This window comes from Paramormyrops kingsleyae, chromosome 22, assembly GCF_048594095.1.
Source record: "Paramormyrops kingsleyae isolate MSU_618 chromosome 22, PKINGS_0.4, whole genome shotgun sequence".
Classification (NCBI taxonomy): Eukaryota; Metazoa; Chordata; class Actinopteri; order Osteoglossiformes; family Mormyridae; genus Paramormyrops; species Paramormyrops kingsleyae.
In genome coordinates this window covers 13,827,368-13,848,814 of record NC_132818.1, presented here as the reverse complement: position 1 = coordinate 13,848,814, position 21,447 = coordinate 13,827,368, and the positions used below count along the sequence as shown (strand labels likewise).

General features: G+C 49.0%; 1 protein-coding gene across 8 annotated transcripts in view; it reads right to left on the bottom strand.

Annotated features, from left to right (window-relative positions):
* LOC111849196 (caskin-1-like) overlaps positions 1 to 21,447 on the bottom strand; it is a 52,455-nt gene that overhangs the window by 13,885 nt on the left and 17,123 nt on the right. For 5 of the 8 annotated variants that reach the window (XM_023821867.2, XM_023821870.2, XM_023821869.2 and 2 more), the window contains exons 2-10: positions 10,638 to 10,689; positions 6,164 to 6,261; positions 5,917 to 6,062; positions 4,916 to 5,011; positions 4,690 to 4,820; positions 3,416 to 3,524; positions 3,156 to 3,264; positions 2,605 to 2,699; positions 2,183 to 2,363 (exon numbers count right to left, since the gene is read on the bottom strand). In XM_023821867.2, the coding sequence (XP_023677635.2) occupies positions 2,183 to 2,363; positions 2,605 to 2,699; positions 3,156 to 3,264; positions 3,416 to 3,524; positions 4,690 to 4,820; positions 4,916 to 5,011; positions 5,917 to 6,062; positions 6,164 to 6,261; positions 10,638 to 10,689 (1,017 nt within the window). The remainder of the gene's footprint in view (positions 1 to 2,182; positions 2,364 to 2,604; positions 2,700 to 3,155; positions 3,265 to 3,415; positions 3,525 to 4,689; positions 4,821 to 4,915; positions 5,012 to 5,916; positions 6,063 to 6,163; positions 6,262 to 10,637; positions 10,690 to 21,447) is intronic. The other 3 variants (XM_023821868.2, XM_023821873.2, XM_023821875.2) reach the window with 1 other exon arrangement.

Genomic DNA, 21,447 nt, shown 5'->3' with positions numbered 1-21,447 from the left:
GGGCCATTTAGGTCGTCCTTATGCCTTGTCCTGATGCTCATTTGGGGTATTTTCAGTACTGGGGGAGGCAAAAGACCACATTTAAATGTATACATTTATATATGTGGGAGTGTAGGTGTCGTTAAATGTGTCTGGGGGGGGGGGGGGTCTCATGCCACAGATGGGTTGGGAGGCAAATGGATGCAATGTGGCTTTTCTCCTGGAATCTCTCTGTGTCCCGGGGGGTGGGGGGGGTGGTGTTAGGAACCCCTTTCTGTGCATCCTGCAGAAAGCGGGGATACCGGACGGTTAGCGGACGAGGTTGCATGGGGGAGGCAGGAGGGTCGAGCGTGGCCGAGGGACTGTGTGATCATCGGTAAGGTGACAGTAAGGCTACCGGGTCATGTCCCGCTTTAGTGAAATACACAGTTACACCAGTAGGTGGAGCTGTGAGCTGAGGGGTTTGCATACTGTACAAAGTAACAGCCACCATGCATATTGCTGAGGGACTCTGACATTAGTCTTTCTTTTTATTGAGGTAAGAAGGTCTGTGTTAAGGAATCCATAACAAATGCCTCTGTGCATGCGAGAGGGACTCTGTAGGCCTGATTGCTTGTTTGTTTATATGACCCCAGAGTTGGTCAGGATTCACTGATTCTGGCGGCAAATATCATGCATGAATTTAGGTGCTGAAGGTGCTGGTGTAAGTGGCTGCTCGTCGATTCGAAATCGGAGAAACGGCATCATGCTGATCCTTCAACGTTAATGATGTAGGAGTGATTTCCTTAGGTCGGGACACTTACATGAAGGGAGCGGTTGATGTGCAGCTGGGAAAACAGATATTCAGGATAAATGGCAGGAGATGTAGATGGAGCAGAGCAGTGAGAGGGTGGGGGAATGAACATGGGATTCCGGAGGCTGAGGCCATACAGTGCAGACAGACGGACCAGAGACGGACACGCAAACCAGGCCACAGACTTAGGAGAGCTGGCAGGGGGCTACAAGGGGGGCGCAGACGGCCTCTGGAGGCCAAAAAATCCTTGCCGCCTCCCAGCTGAAATACCCTCAGGCTTTGGAGAAACAAGGCAGGAACTCCGGTGGCCTTGTCTGGGCATTATCTCACTCTCTGGGTGCTGCATGCTTCGCATAGGACATAAGAGAGTGCAAGCTCTGCTACAAGAATCAGAGGAATGTGAGAGGCGGGCCACAGCTTCAGGAGCACAAGACCCTATTGGCTCATATCAGGGTTTGAGGGTGTTGACAAATTCTCATTGGTTCACTGTAGGAGCTCAGGTGTGATGTGGGGGCAGGAAAACAGTTGAGAGGCGGCGATTTCTCCAAATAGGTGGTCACATGACTTCCAGAGCTGCCTGGAACTGTGGGTGGGCTGCAGTTTCTTTCTTGTTCAAAAACAAGGCGTGTCTTGTTGATATGGAGCCTGGTCTGTCACATTCTCTTTTTTGATAGGCTGAAAGACCTGCAAGTCCTGTTCAGTGCTAAGCAATGCTTTGCGTTTTCTTTTTGTTCAAAAAGAGCATGTCCAGCAGGAAATTGCCATGAAACCACATGGTTGAGGTCAGCAGAACTTCTTCGTCCGTTTTGACTGATCAGGACACTCCAGGCAGATAGAAAAAGACCATGTATGTGGGAACAGCCTGAGTCTGTATCAGCACAGTCAGCGGATGACCATCACATCCAAGGCTTGAAGTAGTAGTTGGAATAATGAGACCACTAAAGGCCCTTAATAATGTAAAGACCCTCACTGGCTCCCCCACCTTCCCGGGGGGGAGCATTCATCCAGGTATTGACAGATGCTTTACCTCTATACCAAAAGCATCCAAAAGCCCCTCCTACAGTCCCAAACCACCTGATTCAGGATCAGTTCAGCCCCTCCAGTCCTGACCTTACCCACACGCTAAATGGCTCTAAATCATCACCACTCATTGGAAGTAGTATAATGACATGACACCCTATTTGTTCATTGGCTCTTTGGTCTGACTAATCTGCCCGTTGACCAATCACACGACAGCAAAGCACAAGTACTTAAGTATTACCTTGGAGCTCTGGACCCAACGAGCTATAAGCTGTTTGTGAAAGTCGCTCTACCCAGAAACCGCCAATCTACAGCAGCACAAAAACACCTCTGAAAACCCATGTACCCTTAAATACAAACCGAATCCAGTGTTATTTGAAAAACTCGCACCCTGTGTTTGTCTGTCTGAGATAGAGGGTGCATCCGGCCCGGTCGATGTGTTCCAGCTCGCACCTGCCCTCTTGCTGATCACCTCCACCAGGCTGGAGGGGAAGTAGCCCACTCTGTCATTTCCTGTGCGGTTGTCATGGATACAGCCCTTCCACCTGCCATCGGAGTGCTGCTCAAGGACCTTCGGGCAAAATAATGCAGCTTCGTTAATTACAACGGTAATATTATTTCAATTCACTGTGCTGTGTGGTGAAATTATGAAAAGGCAACAGCACCCTCTGCAGCCAGAAAATTGTATGCACATGTTCAGAATGAACTGGTTTCTGGTTTTACAGATTCTGGTCATATTTAGCTGACCACCTCAGACCACTTCAGATATGAAGGGTCGACCACCTCAGATACGAAGCCTGTCCAGCGCTCACCGAGATGATGTCACCAGCCTTAATGTTGAGGCTGGTCAAGTCATAATTGTTGCAGTAATCCTTCAGGGCCCTGACCTGCAGGGCTGTAGAGGCATCTGCACGGGAAAACACAGGGAAACACAGCTAGGCACAGAGATATACCAGGATAGGCTGACACAGGGAAACACAGCTGGGCACAGAGAGAAACCAGGATAGGCCAACAGAGTGAGCTGGACAGAGAGATAAACCATGATACACCAACACAGGGAAATAGAGCTGGGCACGGGAATAAACCATGGCAGGCCAACACTAGGAAACACAGCTGAGCACAGAGAGAAACCAGGATAGGCCAACACAGGGAAACACAGCTGGGCACAGAGAGAAACCAGGATAGGCCAACAGGGTAAAACAAAGCTGGACACAGAGATAAACCATGATACACCAACACAGGGAAATTGAGCTGGGCACAGGGATAAACCAGGATAGGCCAATACAGGGAAACAAAACTGGGCACAGAGATAAACCAGGATAGGCCAACACAGCTGCGAACAGCACAGTTCTTCTAGTCTAACCTCTTAGCATCTGCTTAATCTCCTTGCTGGCCTGCGAGGCAGTGAACTGATGCACAATGTCCAGCGCTGTCTGGCTGTAGGTGTTCCTCACTGCCGCGTTGATGCCGCTCTGGGTGGGGGACACAGGGAAGACAGTTCAGGACACACAGAGCCTGGCCCGACATTTATGACTTTTTAAAAGTCTTTTTCTAGTGTTTTGCAGATGGACACAGAGGTATGACTCCGAGTCCCACGTCCACACTGTTTCCATGGCAACTCACGTCCAGCAGCAGGCGCACTGCCTCCGTCTTCCCACAGAGGGCAGCCTCGTGGAGGGCTGTGCCTGACTTGGTCTGCCAGTTGATGTCGATGCCCGCCTGGATCAGCAGCCTGTGTGTGGAGGCATAACACAGCTTTAACCCATACAGGCCGTCCGAAGTTAGTTAAGGTTAAGTACTGTCCTTTGAGCTTCCCTCCATCTGGTCACTCTGTGGTGTCATGTCTAATGAGGGGAGGGGAGGGGAGGGGGGGGAGCAGTGTATGCCACTGTGCCTGTGATCTGAAGGTTGTTAGTTTGAATCCCACGATCGGCACCATGGTTTCATTGTTAGGCCCTTGAGCAAGACCCTTAGTCCCAGATTGCTTCATGGATTAACTGACTTAGCTTTGGATAAAACCTCTGCTAAATTAATAAATCATAATGGTGTCTACATCAAGTTGTCATACAGCGATTTCAAGTACAGAGCAGTAGTGCAGGAGACCTAAGATATCTCTTAATGACACTTGCACATCCTTAAAATCTACACACATGCACTCCATACCCCGACTACGGAATGCCTCGTTACTAGTACTTTAAGGATAACTTCCCTCATGCTCCTGCAGGGGGCGATGTACTAAACTCTATCCTACACTTTTATTTCACGCCTGCTTGGTAATAGGTGTGGTGTAGCCAGCACCCAAAGCAACAATGCACACCCACACACACGTGTATTTAAACAGCAGTCCAAAGCTTACAAGTCGAACAACAGTTAGCAGTAGCAGTCATGGAACTGGATGTGACGCCATTGCACAGGGAGACACTGGGAGGCACTGTAATAGTGTACAGCTGGTACCTCTGCATTCCCACTGTTTGTGAGGTGTGAGCTGCCCGCTGCCCTGGGTCCTTATCATGAATGGGGAGTGTGCAGAGCTGCCCTTCATTGTGCCTGTGTGATAAGTTATATCCTCCCCTTCTGCCATCTGTGATGCCTCAAGCTTTCAAGCAGCACTGGAATGTTCCCACTAAACACTCCAGGCCCCGGAGGCTAAAGATACGTTTTTTTTCTCTCTTACACTGACTGATTACTTTGTGGTACCGCAAAGCATGAGCTGATTTGCTATTCTGTGCTGTAGAACGTCCGATGTAGCCCCCTGTTGGTACTGGTAGGAACTGCAGCATAATGGGAGGACAAGAGAAGTCAGTCCAAAAAGATCCCTGTCTTCTAATGCTTAAAGACTCCAACACTGCTGCTGCTCAAGCGGTCCAAGACGCCGTTCTCCCGGAGTAAGCCCTGACCTTATGATGTCGATGTGGCCGTTCTTGGCGGCGAGGTGCAGGGGGCTGGTGCCATTGGGATCAGTGGGGTTGCCGGGTTTGGGCTCCAGCAGGGCAGCGCACATGTTGCTGTTGAGGAGTAGCTGGACGACCTGTAGGGGGCGCATGTAGGACGATTTTGTGTCCCAGCACAGGCCAATGAGACTTTCAGAAGACTGCTGGACGTGGAGATGTGAGACTTACTCACCCCAACCCTGCCGAATTCACAGGCCAAGTCCAAAGGGGTCTTTCCAGCATTGTCCACAATGCAGGGGTTAGACTGGTACTGGAGCAGCATCTCCGACTGAGGAGGTGGGGGTATGGGGAGAGAACTCAGATGTTAGTGCAAACCTGTAATGCCCCTCCCTCCCCACAAGGGGTGCCATCAGGGCTCTGTATGAGGGGCGTCCCTTAACCAGCTGTGTGCCCCCTTCAGGCCGTGTGGGGGAGGTGGGCCACATCCCAGCCATCGACCAGACGCCCGCATTCCCTGCCATTTCGCCACAGATGCAGAAGGGAAAGAGACGCAGCAGCACTTTCTCCTCATTGCCACTGCAGTCAGCATTTTTCTGACATTCTTTTTCTAACAAAAGCAGTTGCATCTTGAGTTGGGCTGTGAAACGTGTCACCTGTGTCCCTGCGGGCCCAAGTCCCTGCAAGCTCTCCCTGCTCTTCAGTGATCCATCTCCCTCCCTCAGTACATCCGCTGAGCCTGGAGTTGCTGGCAGAGTAGCTGATGGTGCTTACAGTAAGGCTGTAGCTGCTTCCAGTGTAGCCGTTGGGAAGTGAGGTTAGTCCAGTGTTGCTTACAGTCTGTCTGCATGTAGTGAGCCTAGGCCTTCTTACAAAGTGGCTACTGGTATATGCAGTGAAGACTGAGATTCTTACAGTATGGACAGTCATATGCATATATGCAGTGAAGATAGAGCTTTTTACAATGTGGATAGTGGTATGTACAGTGATGATAGAGCTTTTTGCAGTGTGGATAGTGGTAAATTCTCTGAGGATAGCTTTTTACAGAGAGGATAGAGGTATATGCCATGAAAATAGAGCTTTTTAATGTGTGGACAGTGGTATATGCAGTGAGGATAGAGCTTTTTACAGTGTGGATGGCAGAATATTCAGTGTGAATAGTAGTTTATGCAATATGGATAGTGGTACATGCAGTGAGCTTTTTATAGTGCATTACAGTGTTTGGAGGCCCCGTACCACGTCATAGTGCCCGTGCTGTGCCGCCAGGTGCAGGGGGATCTGGCCCTCATCCGACTGCCCGTTTACTGAGGAGCCTGACTTCAGCAGCATCCTGATAGGCTCCGACTTACCCTGCCAGGCAGCATAATGCAGCGGTCGCATGCCTGCAGGGAGTACAGGGGGGTGTGTCAGTCAGCTTGTGTGTGTGTCTTTGAAACGCTGTGTATGCGTGTGGGTGAAAATGTGTAAGGGACAAAGAGGCCACCTTTCTGGTCGCGGACGTCCACGGCAGCCTGGGACTCCAGCAGCAAGGCGATGAGCTCCAGGTTCCCGTTGAGGGCGGCGTGGTGCAGTGGGGCGAACCTGTTGGGAGAGGGGGGGGGATCAAGGCTCAGGAGATGAACAGGTGGGCCTGTCGGTGTCCGCGGCAGGGAGCCAGCGCAACACATTTACAGGATTAGCTTGCACAAAGTACAGCAGGCCAAGAACAACAGCTTCCTCCATTTTCAGTCTCACTTTCCAGGGCAAGGTGTGTACTGCAGGCTGTACAGACACACGGCTATTCAGTGAGGTCAGCTTAAAGTCATCGGCTCACACAGGGCTTGATAAACCTGCCTGTCCTGGTTAAGTGAACCCTGGGGCCCCTTCCGACACCTGAAGCAGTATGGAGAGTGGAAGGTGGGGTCCCAATACTCAGCAAGAGCCGGGGGGCTTAGAGAGCAGAATGCATCTGGCAAAGGATCTGCAAGGCTATCGAGGCCACAGACCACAGCCCCCAGCTGCTGTGTGGGAAGATCGTGGTAATTTGCTGTGAGCATTGAAGAAGATAGGAATTGAAATTTTAAATCAGTGTAAAATTACTTGCACTAAAAAATACATTTCCTTAATTGTTTTTGGGTCAAGCACAAAAGTAGGCTGACCGCTCTCAGTGAAATAGAAAGTGGTAAGTAAGTGAAATAGCTGTATTTTTTGTGAGTGTGTGTGTGTGTGTGGACCTGTGTGTATGCCTGGGAGTGTGTGTGTGCAAGCATGCATTTGTATGTGTGTGAGTGTGTGTGCTTGTGTCTGTGCGCGTGTGTGTGTGTCTCCGGGCGTGTCTGCGTGTGTGTGTCTGCGTCTGTGTGTGTCTGTGTGTGTCGGCGTATGTGTGTCTGCGTGTGTGTGTCTGCGTCTGTGTGTGTCTGTGTGTGTTGGCGTCTGTGTGTGTCTGCGTGTGTGTGTGTCTGTGTGTGTTGGCGTCTGTGTGTGTCTGCGTGTGTGTGTCTGCGTCTGTGTGTGTCTGTGTGTGTTGGCTTCTGTGTGTGTCTGCGTGTGTGTGTCTGTGTGTGTTGGCGTCTGTGTGTGTCTGCGTGTGTGTGTCTGCGTCTGTGTGTGTCTGTGTGTGTTGGCGTCTGTGTGTGTCTGCGTGTGTGTGTCTGCGTCTGTGTGTGTCTGTGTGTGTTGGCGTCTGTGTGTGTCTGCGTGTGTGTGTGTCTGTGTGTGTCTGTGTGTGTTGGCGTCTGTGTGTGTCTGCGTGTGTGTGTGTCTGTGTGTGTCTGCGTCTGTGTGTGTCTGTGTGTGTTGGCGTCTGTGTGTGTCTGCGTGTGTGTATTCATGGGTATTCAGGTTACTGTTACTACTGTGGTACTTGATTGCTTTAGCTTGATCCAAAGTGGTACATGGTCCAAAAAGTTTGGGAACCGCTGCCATAAAGTGATGGTGACACAGACCAGTGCAGGAAGTTACACAGTCCTGCTAGCTGTCACTGTGATGGTGCGTCATGGTGAAAATGGTGGTTAGAGTGCAGTTTGGGAGTGTACAAGCCTGTAAGTGCAGGCGGGATAGATTCTCCAAAACATAAATAAATCACTGGCTAGTGGGAAAACAGTACTTTGCAATTTTTAGCTATCAACCCCCCCCTCCTCCCCCCACACACACACACACACACCCCTCCACTGAACCAGAGAAAGTGTCCTTTTCCCAGATGCACTCCACTGGAGTGTGAGAGGACAGATACAGGAAACAGGGAAGAGGAGGGGGTCAGGGAGAAGGTGAGACAGCAGTGAGGACTGGAGCCTCCATGCCCTGCCCAGGAAGGTGGGGTCTGCAGCCATCCCCAAGCAAGGTAAGCCCGCCTTCTGGCATGTATTACACTGACCAGTATTTGTTTGTATAGTGCAACTTTCCCCTCGGATCAGATCAGCTGACTAAAACGACGACAAGGTGCTGACAGGTTACCTTCAGACCCTCAAAGAGAGAGGTTTCGCTCAAAGCGCTGGCAAAGTGCCCAGAGTGAGGGGACAGGCTGTCTGAGAGGAAGCGTAATGTGAACAGACAGATCACGCCTCCAATTGAATAATCAAGATACTTTACCTGCCGTTTTGAGTGTGTCGGAATATATACAATAAATTTGATTTGATGTGTCACGGGAGGTTGCAGGTTCAAGGCCCCTGTCCGAGGTCATTAATGCTCATCTCTCCAGAGGTTTTCCCGATGTGGAAGCCCTGGCTTTAGACAAGATTCGGACGGGAGCCACATGTGAGCAAGATCTGGCCTGTTTCACCATATTGGTTCTGCAATAACAGGGCTGTGTTAAGCAATAAAATATGATCATTAATAACAATATCTCCCTGGTGTGTGGGAATGGAGAATCGCTTCGAAGAGCCATAGTAAAATCACAACTTATGCAACATTCATGTGTAGCTCGTTCCCATGCCTGCGGCCCCCGCCCCCCACGCTCACCGCCCCCGCTCTCCTCCATCCCCTCTCACTGTTGCCATGGTAGCATCAGCATAAGGCATTCCCTTGCTCCCCCTCTGCGCCCGCTGGGCCAACAGTGGGGCCATGTTTCGGACCATGACCTACTTATTCTGTGGAGGGATCCCCTGCCCCCCCCCCCTTTAGGGCATCCCCGTCTCCATGACCTCTGATCCTGAGAGTCACCCTGCCCTCCTCTATTCACTCCTTAATGTTTTCCTTTACTACCATTGTGATGTCTACCTAGTGGCCAGAGCTCAGTCTGGCATCTCCATAGTGATGATGCTTTTAAATCTGACGTTGATTAAACATTTGTTGGGGGATCAGTAATAAAGATACCTGGGGGATGTTCTGTGGGGCTTTAATGGGCGGGGATGGTGGTCGGATTGATGGGGAGTCATTCCTTCGCGATTTTAAGGTGGGTCTTTATTCAGGATAACAGCTATGTTTTTTGCAAGCAAAGTAACATCTTTATAATTTGCTAAAAAGAACCCCCTTAACCTGAGTTTTATTCCATTGGTCAAACCTGTAGTTACCTTGGCTCAGCTGTTCTCTGATTGGTCACTCCAGCAGCAAACTGACTGAAGGGGGCTGTTGCCATGACAATGAGATGTGTACTGTAAGGTTGCAGGTTCAGTTTCCTGGTCTGAAGAAGGGAACTGAGATGAATTTTTGTTTCCGACATGTAGGAATCACTCAGGGGGGGGTGGCGGTCATATCAGGGGGAATGAGTAGGCTTATGGGAGTTTCGCTTACACAAATATGTTTTGAGGGCAGAACAAAAAATGATTGGTTCAAATAGCTAACCAATCAGATTGTAGAAGAGGTAGGTCAAAGCTACTAGAGGAGGCAGGACCAAGACATCTGATTGGTTTGTCCTGCCTCCTCTAGTTGCTTGGATCCACCTCCTCTACAAGCCTGATTAGATATCTCTCTGGAGCAATTTTCATTCTGCCCTCAGAAGTTTACCCACTAGTTGACCCACTTCTCAGTCTATCCATCCATCCACCTGGGTAACTGCGTGACCAAGCAGGCTTGCCATGAGCTGGGTCCTTGTAGACCATTGTGGACTGCACACCCCTGGGGATCACGTTTGTTCATTCACACAGTCTGAGGACGCTTCAGAGACTCATCTGAAAATCACTAAGGTCGCATTCCCTGCAGAATGTAAGAGACTGAGAGTTTTGCAGTGCCAACAGCAAGCCTGCAGAGGTCATCGTTTCTGATAAGCTGCCTGCCTCCCTGCCAGTACCCCCCACCCCCGCTGCACAGTGAGGGAGAACACAGCTTCTAGTCCCCTTCTGTAGTTGGCATCTACTGCATCCCCACCCCCCCGAGATCCAGTGAAACAAGGTCTGGAGGGAGTGGGATTCACCTTAAAGCACACTCATTCAGGCCTTTCCAGTCTCCTGCCTGCTTCATTATCTCATCACTTTGTGCATGTCCCTGTTAGCTGATGCTTGTATCCACAGTAACCGACACAGTTAGGGTCGCCGCTAAGGCATTAAAGAACCTACACTGTGTAGCACGGCAGTTCTGACTCATACGGAGACCATCATCATAGTGAAAGCAGCGTGCCAGCGACGGGCCGTGTCTGATGCTGTGGCGCTGTCCCAGGATGCTTAGCTCCACGCGCCCCTGTTCTCTCACCTTCTGTCCTTCGCACTTGGCGGCTAACAGCTGTTGTTTGTGTGCACGTCAGTCTGGACATCTCGTCTGCCCTGCCGGCGCCTTCGGGTTAGCAGCTGCTGCCGACCCACTGTAAGTGCAGGGTGTGCTCTGATTGGATGAGATCTAGTGACATCACGCGTTTAAATTTGGAGCTCAGGATTACCCCCTGCTGGTTGGCATCAGTCAAATCATGGAGTCACGAGGCGGGAAGAACGAGGAGCGTGGAAACGTGTGAAGGACAATGTAAACAGCTCCTGTCTGCTACCAAGTGAACACTCTCTAACACACATGTGCACATGCACCCATACATGTCTCTTCCTCTTTTCACTCACCCATCTATGTCCTGGAAGTTGACGTTGACCTTCTTGGCTGACCCCAGGAGCTCTGGAAGACAAGGAAAAGCATTGAGATAAGTGTAGCTCAGACTGTCTAGAGGGGCTGCAAGTCGCTGGTGCATAAACGTCAGTATTAACTTCATTATTAACTTCATTCACTGAGGGCGCAGTTTTATCTAGAGCAGCCTCTCTTGTTCATGTATTAATTTGTACCTCTTGCAATATTCCAAACCTCCTGATGGTTAATATAATTATCATCTTTAACAGGAAGTTTCAGCTAAATATTATAATGTCATATTGTCACCGTCCAATGAAAACCGTACACTTTTTGCTACAGATGGATTATGCCAATTCTCCTCTGTCTGCTGATAGTATCTGATAGGAAAACACGTTTTATGAAGTCATCTATTTAACTAGTTTTTATGTTTGTACTCGCTAACATTTGTATTTATGATGGTCGGTTGTATGGATTACTTTATACTCACTAATTTTAACAACGGTGATTGCTAGATAGCTAGCAAATTAACTCTTTGTTAGTTCATCGGACAGTGCATTGTTAATTGTGAATATAGAGTGAGATTAGTTTGTATCTGTTTGACACTGGCATATTTGCCTTGCTGAAAATCCACCTACAGTGCTCACAGAAAGTTTGCTTAATTCTGTAAAAATGCTGCAAATTTGTTGGTTTTCTAACAAAAATCGTTACTTTATTAATTTGTTTACAAAAAATATATATCACGTTAGAAACAACCAGTAGTTTTAAGTGAAACATTCATTTCAAGTCGTAATAAATTGTAAACCCAAATTATAGTTCTAAAAGAGCTATTCTGAGTATAAAAAATCATTGATATACAGTCTCATTGGGTGCTATTTAATCAATAAAACCTTTGCCATCCATAACATAAAACACCAAACATTTGTGTTTACTATCCCTTTGGGAGTCAAGGACTACTATTGAAATTAACAGCAGAATGGCAAGAACAGAACTTAATGAGTCAGCCAAAAAAAAACTGACACTTAATAAAAAGAAAATGACTGTGTAGAACATATGTACAGAATTGTTAGACACTGCTTGTCGATACTTCTGTTATGAAACCAATAAATTTGCAACATTTTTACAATATTAGGAAAGCAGCCCAAAACTTTCTGTGAGCACTATAAGTTAATTTAAATCTGTCTGTGTAAAGACATATTTCTGTTTGGGTGTGAAGGCTGTTTATGTGAAGTTGGTGAGATAATGGATTTTTGGAAATACATATTTTTTTGTTGAACAGTGGTGATATGCCTGACAGGTTTACCAAAGTAGATTTTTTTTTACCAAATGCCAAAATTTATTCTCTTAAGCAGTAAAATGTGCATTTCTGTGCTTTGCATCCTGCCGTGTGGATCTCTGCTGCTGCTGGCTGGTGCTTCAATATATTTCCCAGTGAATGTTTTTCCCGCAGTTGGATTGGACCGGTCTATACCTTTGTGTGACAGCTAAGATTCATGGGAAACTGACTGTTAGTGACTTGTCAAGGGGGAACCCTTCTTTTAACATATGATATTAAAATGATGTGCAGCTCAATCCACAGTATGAGAAAAGTGAGTCAGAAAGAGCGGTGGCAGCACGCTTATGCTGAGGATGAGATTAGAAAAAGTGCTCGTGATTTACAGGTGAACATATTTTTCCTATAATTTACTGAAAGAGAAAAGTCTCACGGTCAGAGGGTGATATTTTATTGAGTTCAAAGTACATGATCTCCAGTTCATCTGAAATCAATATGACAGACTCTGCAAGATTTGGGGGGCTGAGGCCACTGATATTATTTTAATCTCGGTAGCTCCCTGCAAAAGGCTGCTGCCCCCCACTCCTCTCCAGATGGGTCCAGCTGCTCCATGGGTTGTGGGGGGGGTATTGATAGGGCAGGATGCCAATGAAAGGGGGGCCGGGTGATAGAGCATGATTCCCACAGCCAAGATGGCTGAGTCTGTTCCCACCCGGACGACCTGGATCCCATGACTGAACGCAGTGTGTCTCCAGGAAATGCCAGACTGTGCTTGGGGGGGTGGGGGGTGTGAGACAGGCCACCAAACTTCTACGTTTTCACGGCACGTTGGCTTCACCGTAGGAGGAGTGCGTGCAGACAGAGTGAACATAAATTGGGGTTACCCCACTGCTGTTCTGGGGCAGGCCTCTTTGCGAGGCCAGTCGGCAGGGGCTGAGATTTAATCCCATCAAAACTCCCCTCAAATGTGGCGGAAAAGGCACTCGCTGAGACTGGCTCTCATGCTGAGATTTTTAGTGCCATCCGGGGCCCAAACGCTGGCTTTAGGAATCAGCCCTCTTCCCGGTGCATCACAGCTTCCGGCTCCTTCTGGCCATACAACGAGGACTTCAGGTGCGGGAGCAGAACATCAGTAACAAACGGTGACTTCTCGTCAACCAGGGCCCATTGTAAGATTTTTTAAGTTGAGGGGCATAAAAAGGGGCCATAATTCATACAGAGGAGTCAACTTTATCATTAGCCAATGATATGTTTTGAATGTTGTGAGTGACAGGGGAGGGGGGCACTCCGGGGGCCAATCAGCTTTCAGCTGGATCCAGCATTCCCTTGGCCCCGCCTCTGTGTATGCCCCTGTTGTGAAGTCAACCATAGAAAACAAGTTTCTAAAATAAAGTGGGAGTGAAGATGGGGAGATGGAGACAGGTCGGAGGGGGGGGGGCAGCCCTCAGTGCCTCTGAGCTTCTCTATATAACCTTCAGGGATTGGAGAGGGGGCATCATAACCCCAATCATAACCCACCCCCCCCCCCCCTTGGAGAATCCCCCACACAGGAGCAGACGACACAAAGACGTGTATCTTTTTACCCGCTAATGTGTTAAATATACACACAAGTCAGGCTACTTAGTAATAATAATAATGACAGTATAATGGCGATGAGGAATAATGGCGTGAAGATAGGAGAGGGGTATCCTGGAGATGAGGAACGAGGCCACAGAGACCTACTGCGGCGCCAAAGCCCAGCTTCCACCGTGCAGTGAGAAATCGCTCCCCGCCTTAGCAATTAATGCAAGTCGTAAAACAAAGCGAGGGGGCGCCGCTCGTTAATTAGGATTATGCAAATGAGCTGGAGTCAGAGCCGGGATGAGCCGGGAGGCTGCGGCGGTGCAGCCGGGCTGGTGCCGTCTTACGGTGGCTGAGCTCAGCTTTCCGAGGTTCTTTTACTCCTGGCTCCGATTGGTCACCGCTCATGGGTAAGCATACACCCTGCCGTGAACTACATTTCCCATGAGCCTCAGAGCGGCGCCCTCTAGTCTGGGAATCACGGTCTTTTGACGGCCTGACAATTCACTGAATTATTAATGTTGGCGCTTCCCTTGGCTGGGGGCAGGGGGGCACTCCTGCCTGTGCAGCGTCCTGGACTTGACCCTCCTACTAACATACGGGCTGATGCCCCCCCGGGTATACCTGCCAACTAATGTCCCTGACATCCCCGGCCTGTCCCACTAGTGACCATCCTAGGCTTGGCCAGGGATCAGGGGGTCCAGTAAAAATGTCTAACCCGTGCCAGCCACTAATGCCATGAGACTGGACGCTTCTACAGTTCCCACAGTGCAGGGTGGTGGAGTCCATGGGGGCTAATGGCAGGTGAGAGACAGGAAATCCCCCCCGAATTCCCCCACCCTCTCTCCCTCCATCTGGAGTCCCACATGGAAAACAATTAGTGCACTACCAGTTCAGCTCAGCCAGTGTCCTCTGATTCTGTCCCAGCTGGCTGTAACCCGGCCCTGCTGGCTTGGTTTGCCCCCCCCCCCCCACATACCCATCACTGCCCCTTCAGTGTAAAGGGAGCAGGAACGAGTCGCTTGGCATGATTAGTAAGGGCTGATCCAGCATAGTAATGGCGGAGCTTACATAACGGGGCACACCTGCGCTCGCGTTATTCACTGAGTCATGCCCTTCTTACGCCACGGAAGCTGGTACCAGCATCTGTGGCCTCATCCAGGTGCGGCCGCCAGCGTTCTCTGCGAGAGACTGGGAATTATCACTGCGTTGGAAAGCACCGAGCGCTGTCTGAAGCTGGTAAGCGGCGCGTGCGTGACGGAGCGACAGGAGTGTGTGGGGCGGCCAGGCTCTTTCTGTGACGGCTGGGCTGCCGGGGGTTCATGATCCTCTCCAGCAAATGAACATCTCGGTAACATCAAGGTGGCCCTGCGTGTTGGCTGACGGTGACAAAGTATGTCTCTTAATGCAGGCATGCAGACTCCTCGTTTAGCAGCGGGGGCTGGAACGAGTGGCGCGCAGGTGGCCAAATGAAGCCGACGTGAACATCGCTGACGTGCTGCGCCGCCCGGCTGTCAGAGAGAGGACCGCAGCTAGGAGAGCCACGTTTCATCCGTCTTCCTGTCTGTGGGAAGGCCATCCCCTCTCTCCATGCTGCTCTCCTCTGCGCTTCCCCCATCTCCGCCACTGACCCCGGATCAGTTTGACAGAGCTCTGTGGTCATGATTAGAGGATGCTGGTGTTGGCCGAAGCGAACTGCTCAGGGTACAGAGGAGCCATGGAGGATGTGTAAAGGAGACTCTGGCTTTCTGCATGATTATTTCAGCCTGTCACTCTGCTTATCTTTAGATTCCACAGATGAGGGCTGGAGGAGAAGAGATGAGGGGTGGTTGCTAGGCAACGAGCATCCTCTTGCTCTTCCTACACAACTGTGAACACCGCTGATCGCAGATTCCCTCTTCAGCAGGGACTCACGCACACACACACACACACACACACACACACACACATGCACACTTTAGCAGAGATTCTTGGCCACTAACACACCCTCAACCATCCCTGCACAAGCGTTGCCACGGTGCTTGATCACGTGAGGCAACAGCTTTGTATAGAAAAAGAAGCCAATCACACAGACGTGCACTCACACACTCACAGAAACACAATGAAGGCCTCAGTGACCATGTCCTTGGGATGCCACCCCCCCCCCCCACCCCGCAACCACACACGCCTTTGCCTCTCCCCACACCTCCTACTGCACAGAACAGATACAAAGGTAGCAACCAGTAACCAGGTTAGTTAGTATGTGGTTACCAGATTTCTTGTATCTAAAGTAGTAGTTGAATATGACGTGTAATTTTCCATGACTGCCACGGTGATTGAGTGTGTACCATGATGTATTTCCAGCTGCTAACATGGTGTGGGGGTGGCCTATAGATGTACAAATATGAATATAGATGTACAAAAGTGCCCCCCCCCCCACTGGCAGAAAAGCCACATGAACTGTGGAGTAGAGAGACAGCAATGTGTGTGGAATGTGTCTGAAGGCAGGAGGGGTCCTGGCACCACCCCGTGATTTCTAAGAGCCAGTAGAGCGTCCAACAGAGGCAGAGTGAAGTACAGGTAGACAGTGAGGCACAGACAGATACAATCAGACACAGGTAGAGACAGTGAGGCACAGACAGATACAATGATACACAGACAGAGAGAGTGAGGCATAGATGGATACAATAATACCCAGACAGAGACAGTGAGGCACAGACGGATACAATCATACACAGACAGAGATAGTGAGGCACATACGGACAAAGAGGACACTGGCTGCTGGCTTCCAAAGTGCGGGAGATGAAAGGGCGGAAGGCTACGGGCCCGAATGGCATCAGTTACAGACTACTCAGAGACTGCTGATCAACTCTGCACATTTTCAACCTCAGTCTCATTCTGGAGAAAGTCCCTTGTGAAAGATCTCCTGTGTGGTTCCTGTCCCCAAGACTACACACCTCATGGAGCCCAATCTCTTCAGACCAGTAGCTCTTACATCCCAAGTGATGAAGTACATGGAAAAGATTGTTCTCAACCACCTTTGACATCTGGTGAGCAGGGACCTGGACCCCCTTCAGTTCACGTATAGGCCGGGTATCGGCGTGGAGGATGCGATCATCTTCCTGCTCCATCCCTTTCTCACCTGAAGAGCACTGGGGGCACTGTGAGAGCCATGTTCCTTGACTTCTCCAGTGCCTTCAACAGAATATAGCTACCACTGCTGAGGGAGAAACTGGAAGGAGCAGGTGTGGATTGCCATCTGGCCGCATGGATCACCAACTACCTCACTAACAGACCACAGTATGTGAAACTTCGCAATTGCATGTCCGATGTGGTAGACTGCAGCACAGAGACTTTCTTTTCACAGTGTTCACATCGGACTTCAGACAAAACACAGACAGCTGTCACCACCAGAACAGCCACTGTTAGATGTAAATCGAAGGGGAATGAACTGGAACAAAGGGAGGTCATTGGCAACTTTGTTGAATGGTGTGGAAGGAACTATCTCCTGATAAACGCCAATAAGACAAAGGAGATGGTAATCGACTTCCGCTGTAAGGTGACTCCATCTGCACCAGTGACCATTCAGGGAGTGGAGGTAGAGGTTGTGTTGGTCTACAAATATCTGGGTGTTCACATCAATAACAAACTGGACTGGTCACACAATGCAGATACAAGGAGATACAGGTACAAGAAGGGCCAGAGTCATATCCACCTACTGAGAAGACTGAGGTCCTTCAGAGTGTGCAGGACATTGCTACGGTCTGCTATATTCTTTGTGGTGGTCTGCTAGGGATGTGGGAGCTCAGAGAGGAACAGGGAGAGACTGAACAAGCTGGACAGGAGCACTGGATCTGTCCTGGGCTGCTCTTTGGACTTGGTGAGTGAGAGGAGGATGTTGGCCAAATTTATATCCATTATGGTGAATCCCTCTCACCCCCTACATGAGACAGTGAGGGTGTTACGAAGCTCCTTCAGCGCCAGACAACTTCATTCAACATGCAAGAAGGAACGCTTCCGCTGGTCCCTCATTTCATCCACAATCAGACTCCATAACACCTCGGTCACCTAAAGCTCACAAATTATATGACTGTTCTGTACATTGTGCAATATCCACTGCATAACTGTGCAATATCCACTGCATAACTGTGCAATATCCACTGCATATATATGTAATTTATATCACTCGCCGCAATATCTGATTCTGTATTTGGGTCATCCATATTTGTAATTGAGTGCATCCTATCTTTTATATTTCATCTTTCATCTTTTATCTTTATCTTATCTTATCTTATCTTCTTATCCCTACAAAATAATGTGACATAACACTGCAAGCACCAGTACATGATACTTATAATATCCAGAATTTTGCTCTCTCTTTATATATAAAAAGAAGACACCGTTTCTGAGTTGACAGGGAGTCACAAAACTCTAGGATAACTAGACATGAACACAGTCTGCTCCTTTGGAAATGTTAATCCAACAGCAGGGGTGGCCAATCTTATCTGCGACGGGCCAGTATGTTTGCAGGTTTTTGGGATACATTTTAGGTCAGCTGTTCAAATCCAGGTGTGAGGACTCTTCAGCCAATCAGTCCTCTAAGTAACCTAAGTAGGGAGTTGCAGAGAAAACCAGCACACACAACGGCCCTTTCTGGGTAAGACTGGCCACCCCTGCACTACAGCTGTAAACACAAAAAAACACACAGCCCACCCTTTCAAGGCTATTTTAAGATGCAGTTCTACAGCGGCCCTGTGAGGGGCACTACTGAGTCTGGCCGACTCCCCACATTTGTGTAGATCATGACGCGCAGCATGCTGCTGCCGGCCAACAATACACCTACGCGGCCTCCCCCACCACCCACGGGCCTAGCTTCTGTGTGGGGGCTGTAAGAAAGACCCTTCACCTTGCCATGAGAGTAGGGGGGGGGGGTGGAGACTGGTAGGAGGCGAGGAACTCAGCAGAGCTGGACTGGATCTGGGTGTCCCCTCTCCTGCACACATGCAGTCCTGAAGCCATACATTCATACTAGGACCTCATACTAAGACACTCTCTCTGTCTGTCATTTGATTTCCTGGATGAAGTACGTCAAACCTGCAGCTTCTTCGGATGACTCACCAGCTCCTTAACCAGTATGTCACCTGCTTGTTGCACAAAGAAATGTCCTACAAAATGTCCTCCTAATTCTGCAAGCTGCAATGACATTGCAATGACTATTGCAGACATTGCAATGACTGAATCCACAAAGGTCAAAAATGAGCATTAAATAAAAACAGATGTGCTTTAATGTGTTCATTGTACCCCCCGCCCCCCTTAATTTAACGGGATTGCTGTGTGACTGGTTCACCTGCTGCTGGTGGGACTAAGTACCTTAGGGCATACTCACACTTGGCCTGGTAGCCTTATACATTGCCCAAGCACAATTTCACCCCCCCACCCTTTCATTCCCCCGCTGGACTACGATCATGATCCTATACGATACTTAATGATCCTGGTGCAAGTACACTTTCATCATCACTGTGCAACTTCTTTCTTGAAGAAAGCACTAAGTAACGTGCACCATGGTTTAGGACACACTATTATTTCTTGTGTACTATTTTGACGCACTATTTAGTGTGTAAGTGTGAGAATTTGGACGCAGCCATTGGGAGGAAATCTCTAACGCACAGCAGCATGGAATTCGTGATTAGCGTCCTCATTTTGTGGCTTATTTGGAGTCGTTTTGGCCACGATGACGCGCACAGATTTATCAAGTATGCAAAGCAGCAATTTTTATCTATTTGTGGTGCACCAGTAGGAAGACAGTCACACATTTTACCAAATATCTCAGAGTTTGGGCAGACTAGTGCTGCATGGGATACTGGTACTGAAAAGTTACCATGGTACCGCATTTTTGAAAAGTTGTTTGGCTTTACATTTCTTTAGTACCAGCACTAATTATACTATTACAGACATTGCTAATGCTATATATCACTAAGCACTGAAACAGAACCATGGACTCAATATGTAGGAACCACAGCCCAAACTCAATTATACCCTATGTCAGAATTGCACACAACGTGCTATATAGAATACTAAAATATAAAAATGTTTTCTGTTCACTATTTTTTTTTTTTTTTACAGTTTGATCACGGAAGAAAAATGGTCTAACCGTTTTACGTGCTTGCATGTTTTTTTTTTAATTTGTCAGCACAGTGCCCTGTCAAAATCCATATAACGAATAGTATTCATACTGGACCCCTCTCCCCCCCCCCCCCCCCCCCCGCAAGCCCCCAATGCTCTCCTTACAACAGAATTTTGCGGAAAAAAAATTATCGGGATCTGTACAGCCTACCCAGTTTGTTACTTCCAGGTCTGGTTCATCTATAGTATGTGTATACTCTCAGATACCCCATGCATGAGACCCAGTTCTGCCACTGACCATTGTAAAAAATAATAATAATAATTTCGTTCCTGGAACCAAGTTCCATTGTGGAGATTAGACGTAATCGGCACTGCTGCCCTCTCCGGTCCATTTCTGGGGCGAGACGGCACGCAGGCGGCTTCCTGCAGCCGACCCAATTGCTGAGCAGAGGCCCAGATGTGCACTGCCGGAACCAGAAAGAGGCCGTCGATAATTAAATCAGGAAATGAAACTTGGTTCTGGGCTGTACTTTGGCTGCACAGAACGGGAGTTGGGCTGCGAGAGGAAGTCCAGAGAAGAAGCAAGATATTGAAGACCAAGCAGAACTCCAGCTATTCACACTCCCGCCCAGTGAAATCCCCACAGACGTTTACTGAGACCATATGTCAGGCGGCGCGTTCCAGCGAGGATCCACTCAGGGTCGAAATGCCGCCATATGGCATTTATAAATGTTAGTGCGGGCTAACCAGGTGTATGAGGGCACAGGAAGGCTGCCTTTTAACATGATCCATGCTGACAGTTTTGTGGCGCCCCGCCAGGGTGCGTGTTAAATGCAGGGGGTGGGGCATATAATATGTAAATGAGGGTTTCACTTGACGACCTGATTAGGCTAGGAGGGGAGGCTCTTTCTCTGCAGTATGTTGTTTTGGAGTCTTACTCATGGTCTGAGCAGTGTGTAGGTGTTTTTTTTTACCCAAGGGACAGTGGGGGGGGGTGTTAGATCTTAGTCTCCTGAACTGGATTAATTTGATGCTTGTTCTCTGTTGTCACAGTGGGTTGCCTGTGTTTGGAAGTCAGGAGCCATGTCTTCCTGTTATTCATCGTGCAAACTGCAAGGTGAGCAGAGGCCACTTGGGGGCTCGTCGTGGTTTGTTTTACGGGGTGGGCAAATCGTGTCGAGCGGGTTTCCTTTTCAAGAACAATGGGGCCGGGGCGGGGCAGGGCAGTGATCAACTCTACAGATAAATAAGGGGGCAGCTGTGGAGAATGAGAGAAAATCAAATTCAGCCAAGGCTGTCGGGGGAGCACGGCTGAGCGTGGTCTGTTTGACAAAGTGGGACAAGACAATTAAAGCCTTATTCAGGAAACGACGGGCAGGTGAATCTACATAGTGCCCCCATGGCCTGAATCTTCCTCAAAAACATGGCAGGCCCCATATCACCCAGGGGTACTCTCTGGTCCCTCTTTTAATGCACGATCGTGGCAAGAGGCTGACTCATAATTAAATAGGCTCTGGATGTTTTTGAAAGGGTCAGCGAAATATCCAAAGCTTGTTCGTTTAACCCGGCAGAGCACTCCATCATCACGTGCTACAGCAAATATACTCCATCATCACGTGCTACAGCAAATATACTCCATCATCACGTGCTACAGCAAATATACTCCATCATCACGTGCTACAGCAAATACACTCCATCATCACGTGCTACAGCAAATATGGCAAATCTGATTATGGCTGAAGAATTCCTGGCAAATGTGACCCCTGTCGCCATGAATCGCTTTTACTTTCCTGACGTGGCTCGGTGGAACGCTACTGGATGCAGACAGGATGGGCCCCCGGCCAAAGGGAACAGGAAAACGTCACACTGCTGGCACT